This window comes from Arvicola amphibius, chromosome 2 (genome assembly GCF_903992535.2).
Source record: "Arvicola amphibius chromosome 2, mArvAmp1.2, whole genome shotgun sequence".
NCBI classification, from domain to species: domain Eukaryota; kingdom Metazoa; phylum Chordata; class Mammalia; order Rodentia; family Cricetidae; genus Arvicola; species Arvicola amphibius.
The window spans coordinates 121418051-121428278 of record NC_052048.2 but is presented as its reverse complement, the minus strand read 5'-3'; the positions used below and the strand labels follow the sequence as shown (position 1 = coordinate 121428278).

The 10228-nt window shown below is 40.6% G+C and overlaps 1 protein-coding gene across 3 annotated transcripts in view; it reads right to left on the bottom strand.

Moving 5' to 3' along the window:
* Positions 1 to 394: 394 nt before the first annotated feature.
* Map4k3 (mitogen-activated protein kinase kinase kinase kinase 3) overlaps positions 395 to 10228 on the bottom strand; it is a 159378-nt gene continuing 149544 nt past the window's right edge. For all 3 annotated transcript variants that reach the window (XM_038318094.1, XM_038318095.1, XM_038318096.1), the window contains 5 exons: positions 6654 to 6722; positions 6487 to 6579; positions 4821 to 4891; positions 2393 to 2448; positions 395 to 1791 (listed from right to left, as the gene is read on the bottom strand). In XM_038318094.1, coding sequence (XP_038174022.1) covers positions 1704 to 1791; positions 2393 to 2448; positions 4821 to 4891; positions 6487 to 6579; positions 6654 to 6722 — 377 coding nt within the window. In that variant the 3' untranslated portion in view covers positions 395 to 1703. The remainder of the gene's footprint in view (positions 1792 to 2392; positions 2449 to 4820; positions 4892 to 6486; positions 6580 to 6653; positions 6723 to 10228) is intronic.

Genomic DNA, 10228 nt, shown 5'->3' with positions numbered 1-10228 from the left:
ACCTGAGCTTTGCAGGCCAGGCTGTTCCTCTGAAACCATTCAAGTCTGACACTTTAGTATGAACATGGTCTTAGACAACAGGTCAATACATAACTGGTGCTGTGTTCTCATAAAACTTTGACAAAAACAGGGGGTGGGCTAGATTTGGCTAAGATATTAATTGCCAACTCTTGCTCTAAACCAAAATATCGTGAGTGTTTAATTTTCTTGACAAGAATCCAAGATTCTACAAAAGTTGGCCTTTTCTCAAGTGTGAGAATATTATCTTAAAAATACAGATCAAATCACGATGACTCTTCAGGGAGACTCGGATATTTAAGATTTAAGTGCATTTCTTAAATCAAAGCATTTCTTCTTAATGTTGCTAAGGCAGATGAGAAGCAACTACTCAACAGCATGTTAAAAAACATGTTTATTTTACAGTATGTACAATCAGGAACATATTTAAAACCATTACCAATTAAAATAAATGAAGAGCATAAATCACAATTTAGCTTGTTCTTAGTGTATACATACTCACATCAAAATATAAAGAACATATACCAAAGAAAGCCAGAAGTGTGCATTTTGCTATAACTTGATATCTATCTTGATAAGATAGATACATTCCATTGGAAAACAAATCAAAAATGATTTTAACCACTAAGTTCCTGTGATGTGTAGTAACCATTATAATGTTTATATGAGGTAGTAACTAAATTATTTGGCCATGTATTAATACTCTAAATCAAAAGAAATATGAAAGTGATAAAAACAAAAAGGCCAACAAAAGTAAAAATTCCATGAGAAATCTGACCACTCTGGAATGTTACAGCTTTTCAGTGTGATTATGTGAAATGTCTAGCGTGGATCCGGACTGTGCGCACTGTAACCCGACGACAACTGTGGGGTTCTATCATGGCACCCCATCCTGTGATTGCAGGTGTTTTCAAAGCAGTGTCCTAAGCACGGACAGCAATCTTACACGATTCTGCTTCAATAGAAAACGATCAGTTACTACAACAGATGGCTAATCTGCTTTTTTCACATGGAAAACAATGCAAACCCATGTAAAAAGGTGTTGTGGAGCCACATGCAGATTCCGGCGTCACAGCTGTCTCCGTGACTCAGCTCATCACAGCTCAACGCTCTGTGCAGGAGAAACACCAGTGCTCGCATTAAAATTAAAAACAAGATTATAAAATGATTACAGCTCGTTACCATTTCAAAAGTTACAAGATTTATATCCATATTACTAAATTACATATAATAAAAATACAATAGTGTTAAAATGTCTTGTTTCATTGCCAGCATCCCATTTTGTAATATAACCACACCCAAGAATATACTAAAGAATTCTTAAAATATTAACCCCAGTTGCATTTTAATCAACATTTACATCTGTACAGATAAGACACTTTTACATCTCATAAAAGTACATTATCTACATCAATTCTTAGTGTATGTCTTCAGCAAATGAAGTTTCACAGAAAAATACTGCTGCTATGTACAAAGATTACATACCAGTGAATTAAGCACTTGTGGTTCAGTATGCTAAATCTATAATACCACTCAAAACAAAAGTTCTCCCACTGTCTCATCCACAATAAATTAGAAGGAACTGCAGCCAGGTGCCTGCAGCTTCTGCACAGCTCCCTGCATCCACAAACGCTGCAACGGCCGTGGGCCCGTCTCTACAGGTCACTGTCAAGAACACCGTGTCTTCAGTAGCTGTTTTCATGACCCGCCAAGATGTACAAATTGCTGTTTGCTGTTGGGTTATCAGTTGGCCTACTTTCCAAAACCACAACCCTAGAAGTAGTAAGAAACACACAGCAAAACAAAGTCATTTATTTATGAAAACTAACATCAATTGGAAAAAAAAAGCCACTGCCTCTCTGTCAGAAAGCTCTCTAAATGCCACCCAGCTGCTTTCCGACAGACCCATTTCCAGGAACTATGATTAAAGGGCCAGTTCCAGTCTGGGAGGCGCCCACCACTGCCTACGTCCAGATCAAAGTTCTTCTAGGACTTGGGGGTGAAGGGCAAGGGAGGAGGAGAAAGCAACAGTAATTGGAGAGGGAGAGAGGCTTGGTTCTTCCTATTAATCCTAAACAACTTGCACTTTAGAATCTGATAATTCAGAATAGAAGTTCAAAATCTTATCTGGCATGAAAATGGAGTTCTATTTGTTAACATACGCTGTGAGTCACTTTCAACAGAAAGTGCAGCAAATAAGTCCTGCCAGGCCCATGAGTTCCTGCTATTTGGAAGATTCGTCTCTCAATAGTTAAAAAAGGAGCAAATGGTGTTGAACATGCAGAAATTTCAACTCTCCTGAAAGTAACCAGCCTTACACTGGATCTGGAAAACATACTGAGTACTGGACATTCTGTAACACCCATCTTCATACCTGTCAGATCCAAGGAGCCTGAAAATTCTTGTGTTATCTGAAATTTCTTGTGTTACCTGTTTAGTTAAAAAATAATAATTTTTAAAAATTCCTCAAATTAAAGATACAAAAATCTTTTAAAAATTCCTCCTTTCTTTTGAGACAGTCTTGCTATGTAGCCCAGGATAGACCCGCACTCCTGATCCTCCTGCCTCAGTCTCTTAAGTACTGGAATTGTATGTATGTGGCACGGCGCCTGGCTGCAGTATAAGATCTTGTTAGGATAGTTTCTGGGCCACAGTACTGCAAACACCACCACCCACAAGCTCCCAATCTGTAGCACGGAGATGGTCTCTGCTTCACTATGTGCTGTGAGCTTATACTCACAGCAAGTTTTTAGTTAAGGGGAAACTTAATTGTGGTGAATTTGGAATTAATCCTAAAATACTGGTGAAAGAAAATTAGTTGCTAGATTATAGACTTCCAGAAAATCTTTAAAATCTGGTTTTGGCCTCGAGTGCCTGCTATGAGCTATGACAGTAAACCCTGAAAAGGCAGTGCAGAGTCTGGATTTGGGGAGCAGTTCTGGTTCCTGGAGACTGGAACAGTCCCTCCTGGCACTTCTCTAAGGACTGCTCTAGACGAACAAGCTGCTCCCCTGCTTTGCTGTTCCTTAGTGTGACCAACTGCTAACCACTTGAGGAACAAAGATTGAGACCATGAAAAAGAAGAGAAGCTCGGTGTTGATGACTTAGAGAACACAAAATAGTCCAAACTATGCCTCTAGCAAAAAGCCCTTCAGTGTTGTAGGCTGAAACTTAAACATTCAATTTGATGTTGAAGTGAAATTTCTTCCATCAAAATCCTACAATGAGCTGTTCTAGAGATACCAGTGGCTCTTCACATTTAGTGTGACCCAGCTCTGGTGAAGGAAAGACCTTCACTTTAGCAACAGTGGCTCAGGCCTGTGAGTGCCTGAAGAAGGATGTGACGTTGTTGGGGGTGTACTGAGGATCTCACTGTGTACTTTAAAAAAGGCCTCCATGTAACTTGTTGGACAAACTTTCTTTCCTTCTTTCTCCTGACTGAGCCCCCTTTTCTATTCCAACCTGCTCAAGTGATGCTGTTGAGATCAGCTTGGGGATCCCAGGGAAGTTTTTTGTTGGTTTTACCTGTCTATAATATTTCAGGGGCAACCATTCTTCTTACTCATGCTAACCAGCATTGCCAGCAGAAAGACTGAGCTGAATTAAGTATGTCATATGTTTTTTTTTTTTTTTTTGGTTTTTCGAGACAGGGTTTCCCTGTAGTTTCTAGAGCCTGTCCTGGAACTAGCTCTTGTAGACCAGGCTGGCCTCGAACTCAGAGATCCGCCTGCCTCTGCCTCCCGAGTGCTGGGATTAAAGGCGTGTATGTCATATGTTTTAAGAGTTATTTCGGTACAGCAAGAAGCGTTCATGCAAAGGGGACAACAATCATGTCACATGAACAAAGGCAGCAGGGTCAGGAGGCAAGGTGGCTCCTCAAGGCTTGCAGGGTCACTGCTGTTGACGTGCAGGACAGAGTTCCTGGTCTGGGGGGTGAAGGAGTCAGCTGACTTGCGTCTGAGGCTGGTTAGTGGAAGCAGGAGAAGGACGGATGAAGCTGTCTGGCTGATGGAGAGGAGACAGTGCCGCTCCTCTCACCACTGCACTAAGCACAGCAGGCACACAGAGCACTGCTGGGACCACTCAGGAACTTGATGCAGTTGAAAGAATTGCTTGACACAGGTTTTGTGTCATCTACTTAAATTTTTTAAAGGATTCACAGCCAGACATTATGTGGAGAGAGTTGGAGGTCTCCTCAGGTCACACCTCTCAGGAGACTGGGGAAGCCCTTGGAAGAGAGGGAGGCAAGACTGTAGGAGTCAGAGCATGGCCCTCAGAACCAACTCAGCAGGACTCACATGGGCTCACAGAGACTGAAATGGCAAGCATGGGGTCTTGGCCAGGTCCTGTGTCTGTGTTAAGGCTGTTAGCTTGTTTTTGTGGGACACCTAACAGTGGGAGTGGGTGTATCTCTGACTTTTTAACTCCACTGGGTGGCCTTGTCCAGCCTCAATATGAGGGCATGTGCCTAATCTTATTGTATCTTGTTTTGTCCTGTTTGGCTGTCAACTTTTGGAGGCTTTTCTGAAAAGGAAACAGAGGGGAAGTGAATCTGGGGGAGAAGGGAGGTGGGGAGCTGGGAGGAATAGAGAGAGGGGAAACTGTGGTTGGGATGGACTGTAAGAGAAAGGAATCTATTTTCAATTAAAACAGCAACAACAAAAGGAGACAGGTCTCACTATGTAGCTTAGACAAGATCTGAACTCTTAACTCAAATGATCCTCCCGCCCAAGCCTCCTAACACTAAGATGTCTGGCTCCTGATGATAACTTAATGAACATACTTCAAAGAAGATGGCTTACCTCATTAGATCTAAAACTTCTACCTTGCATCCCGTGTTTCCAGAAAGCGAGCACACTGTCTTGTAGACAAACTAGAAGGCAAGAACAACCCAGTCACTGCTAATAGCACACAAGTTCAGGGACAAACACCCTTCATGCCTGCCTATCCCACACAGCAGGCCCCACAGCTAATCTCAGTATGCACAGAAATGGCATCTTTACCTCTGGGATTTAAAACATTTAATAGACAGGATGCATTCATCTTTTTGGTATGAAAAAAACTTACTGAAAATATGCACTAGACATTTGTTTTGGTAAAGTAATTAAAAATAAAACATGAACACACAGAAAAGTACAGACAACAGCAGAGAAGCCATATGCACACTCTTCCCAATTATCAGATCTAAATATTCGACCACATTTCCTTTTGCTTCAAAGACAACACCTAGATCCCCTCAACTCAACCCATATCTCATTTGGCCTGCCTTCCTCTCTCGAACAGTACTGTAGTCAACTTTGTATTCATCATTCTCAGAGATGTTAAACATTAACTAGTTCTATGTTGTCAAGATAATTTTATGTTGAGGTTTCCAACTGCCATCCATTTATCATAACGATGGTACACTCCTCGTTCTTGTGCCTGTTTTTGAAAACCTGCACAATATTTTCTGAATCGTAGCATTAGGAGCAGCTCATAGGGCACAGACATAAATAAGGGAAATTTCAGTTTTATGTGCTTCTATCTCTCAGTTCTATGTATTTCTATCTTTCAGTTCCATATTTACATCTTTGATATAGCGTAACTGTGAGAAAGAAATCTGATTTGTTTCCTGCAGAAAATTAATGGTGCTGGCAACATTTTTCACAGATACACAACACTAAGTTCCCATGCTCTGGTCCTTCTCTTTGTGCCGCTCTTCTTTCTGTTTGTATCTGTGTTGACAAACTGTTTGTTCTTGGCCTCACCCTCTGCCAATGTATATACATGAAAAAAACCCTATTTTATTGGTAAAATACTTAAAAACCCCAAATGTGCACAGGTTAAGTACTAATTATTCTTCTCTTCATAATCATTTTTGTTTTACTTTCTCAGCACTTTAAAATACTGATATTGCCAGAAATCCCTTCCAATACAGCCAATCATGAGAAAATGGCAAGAAGTAAGTTTTATTTGTCTTTTTGAGACAGGGTCTTGCTAGGTTTTTGAGGCTGAACTGGAACTTGCTATGTAGCCCATGCTGGCCATGAACTCACATTCTTCCTATCTCAGCCTCTTGCATCCTGGGGATACACGGAGGCATCTCTACTCTCAGGAGAAGAACTCTTATGTACCAAAGTCCTCTGAACATCAGGCAACAATGGCAAAACCAAATAGGATGTACCGAGTGCCAAATTTTAGAGCACTTATAGGGAATCTACAGGATTCTGGAGGAAATGTAAACTCAAACATGTTATAAGAAATGCTGTTTAACTTTCTTTTGTGAATGCCACAGCGGTGAGGAAGGACACATTACAGTGCATGTGACTACCTCACAGACTTAGAGGATGTAGAAGGATCCTGACAGTGACCTCATTATTATATCCAAATGAAAAAGGCCTTAGCAATATATATTTACAACATCAGTAACTATCAGACAGATCATTTTAAATAGTTGTCAATGCAAAGAAATACAAAGCAACGACTCACCTATGGATTCTATCTGGAAATCGAAGGTGAGTTCTGATGATAATTTCCTGCTGGATTTCAATCTTCCTTGGAGATTCACTATTTTTATACAACCTAGAGAAAAACCAAAGTCACTCAAGAGTATAAAGAGAAGAATGTTACCAAAGAAGATGCAAACGGAAACTTACAATCCAAGCACACGAGGATGGTGTCTCTCTCCAGCTGGGTCACATGAGTTACGTTTGTCTGTGGGGTATCTACAACACAAATACAGCCAGATAAAATCAGAAAACTACAAAATTTACAATGTATTCTTTCTTAAAGAAAGAATTGCGGATGGCTGCATTGTAAATGGATGGACATTTCTTGCAGGGCACGCACAGTGGGTGCACTGGACCCCTGTGTTCTGAAGGCAATGTGGACAATGGGCATAGCAGAGCTGGCTCTTGTCAGTTCTACCACTGATGAGGGAGTTATTTATATTTACATTTGAAGCAAGGAGTCTCATCTTGTATATTACAGTTCTGCCAATTTCTGACTTTAAACTCAGACGATCTGGGCTGTGCTTTGAACAATCACTAGATGCAAGCACCTAGCTCATGTCACCTTCCTGGACCTGGATGGAGGGGGGAGGAACTTGGACTTCCCACAGGGCAGGGAACCCTTACTGCTCTTTAGACAGGAGAGGGAGGGAGAGTGGAGGGGGGAGGGGGGAGTAAATGAGAGGCAGGGAGGAGGCGGAAATTTTTAATAAAAAAAAATAAAAATAAATAAAAGAATTGGAGAGTTAAACTACTTTTTAACTATAAATAAGTTAAAATACTGAGGTTTTTTTCAGAAGCTCCTAATGTGTTTGTGGGGTGTGTAGACGGTTGTGTGTGTTTTGTGCTTGGCTGTGCTCTGTGTGTAGGCTGGAGGTCAACACTGGGTGTCTTCTATAATTCTTTTCTTTTGAGACAGGGCCTCTCATTGAACCTGGAACTTTTTGTTTCAGTTAAACTGGCTGGCCAACAGGCCCTGGAGTCCTCCTGACTCTGTCCCCAGAACTAGGTTATAGATGCGCAACACGCGGTATTGGGGATCAAACTCAGTTCCTCATGCTTGCCCCGGCAGCACTGCATCCACAGAGCCATCTCCCAGGCCCTGGATTTTCTTTAGGAAAAACTGATGCCCGAACAACGCTTTCAAGATTTCCCGAGAAACTGGAGTGTGATGGATTTAAGAACCTAAATTATTTATTTCCTCTATCTTTATCTCGTGAATGCTGAGAGATACTTTCTGTATTTATAAAAATCCTTCAGATAAAACTAAGTTAAGTTTCTTGGAAGGGAGTTATTTTAGTCATTTCTCAGGAAATGAGGCCTTTTGTTTAACAATTAGATTGCATTTAAAATTAAAACACTTCAAAGAACTAAGACATTATTGAAACTGACTGGCAGCAAAATATTTCTCACCCAGCAATCTTTTCCTGTTAAATAAAGATGAAACTAGAAAGTAGGTGTCCCAGCTGTCTCACAGGGAAGACAGTGGATAATGGAGATCATAACAGACTTTAGGAGAACCAAAGACAAATCTTACAATACTGCAAAGGGCTATGTTATATACAGCTTCCTTCCACAAGTCTCTGTGAAGAAAGGTTTTGAGTTCAGTGTTGTTTAACTCCTTGGCTTCATGTGTTGTGAGTATAAAAGTTCCCTCAATTTGTGTGTGTGTGTGTGTGTGTGTGTGTATGTCTGTCTGCTGTGTCTTTTGTTCCTTCTCCCCTTTTCTCCTTCGTAACCCCCATCCCTATCCAATTCTGACAGACTGTCTCTCTCCTAGCCCAGGCTGACTTGTAATCTTCCTGTCTCAGCCTCCAGAGTGCTGGTCTCACAGGAGTGAGTCACCAGTACCTCTACTCTTTTTATTGACAGTCTTCTAGACCAACAACAAACTTCTGCCTAACAATAGCTTACTAGAAAACTTTCTTTCACATTTCCCCTTTGAGGTGTCCATTTTCTATTGTACAGCAAAACATTCCATAGCAGTGTGTGTGTGTTGCTGTTGTTTTGGGAAGAGGGTCTCATGTAGTCAAGACTGGCCTTGAACTCACTATGTAGCTGAGATTGGTCTCGAACTCCTGATCTTCCTGCCTCCACCTCCGAAGTGCTGGGATTACAGGTGTGTACCATCACACTTGGCTCTACAGTATTTTTAGAGAGAAAAAAAGTAAAAGGGGCTTTCACCATCAATAGGTTGTTTAAAAACTAAAGATAAGACATTTAAAGGTCAAGTTTTTTTTTTTTTAAGTGTGAGAGTTCAATCTGGTTTAATTACCACAAAATTAATGTTGTATGTCTTTTTATTTTGCTACAATACAAGTTTCAAACTATAATAAAACTTCTGCAAAAGGACTAATCAGACTTAATATTTGCTAAGGTAATTAGGGTAAGTTGCCATAGAGGAAGTGCCTGTTCAGCAACGTGGCAATACACATTTAATATTTGAAGAAATAATTATATAGGAATAATTTTCAAATATCCTCACAAATACTTCACAGATAGTCATTAACTTATATACATATCTGAGCTTTAAATCATTTAGAGTTTTATTAAAGATGCTGAGCACAAGAACACCAATTATAGGAGACATCTGTACTCAAGGTAGTGCAGCTTCCCATCCAAGGCATCGACTGTCTTTTCTATCAGTCTGAGGTTTGTATACATATGAATTTAAAGAAATTATTATTTATGAGTTATGGGTGTTTTGCCTGTATGTCTGTCTGTGTATCACTTCCCTGCCTGTTTCTTAGGAGGCCATAAGAGCCCCTGGAACTGGAGTTACAGATAGCTGTGAGCTACCATGTGGGTGCTGTGAGTAGAACCCAGAACCTCTGGAAGGGCAGGAGGACCAATGGAACCGAATCAAAGACCTGGATATCAATCCACACATCTTCGAACACCTGATCTTTGACAAAGGAGCAAAAAATATCAAAGGAAAAAAAGAAAGCATATTTAACAAGTGGTGATGGCATAACTGGATATCAACATGTAGAAAAATGAAAATAGACCCATATCTATCACCATGCACAAAACTCAAGTCCAAATGGATCAAACACATCAACATAAAGCCAGTCACACTGAACCTTATAGAAGAGAAAGTGGGAAGTACACTTGAACGCACTGGCACAGGAGACCACTTCCTAAATAAACCCCAGCCGCACAGACACTGAGAGAAACAATAAATGAAACCTCCTGAAAATGAAAAGCTTCTGTAAAGCAAAGGACATGGTCAACAGAACAAAACAACAGCCTACAGAATGGGAAAAGATCTTCACTAATCCCACATCAGACAGAGGTCTGGTCTCCAAAATATACAAAGAACTCAAGAAATTGACACCAAAAGATCACATAATCCAATAAAAAAAATGGAGTACAGACCTAGACAGAGAACTCTCAACAGAGGAATCTAAAATGGCTGAAAGACACTTAAGGAAATGTTCAACATCCTTAGCCATCAGAGAAATCCAAATCAAAACAACTGAGATTCCGTCTTACACCTGCAAGAATGGCCAAGATCAAAAACACTGATGACAACTTATGCTGGAGAGGTTGTGGGGAAAAGGGAACACTTCTGCATTGCTGGTGGGAATGCAAGCTGGTACAGCCCCTTTGGATGTCAGTGTGGTGAATTCTCAGGAAACAACCTCAAGACCTGGTACTACCACTTTTGGGTATATATCCAAAGGATGCTCAACTGTGCCACAAGGACATGTGCTCAACTA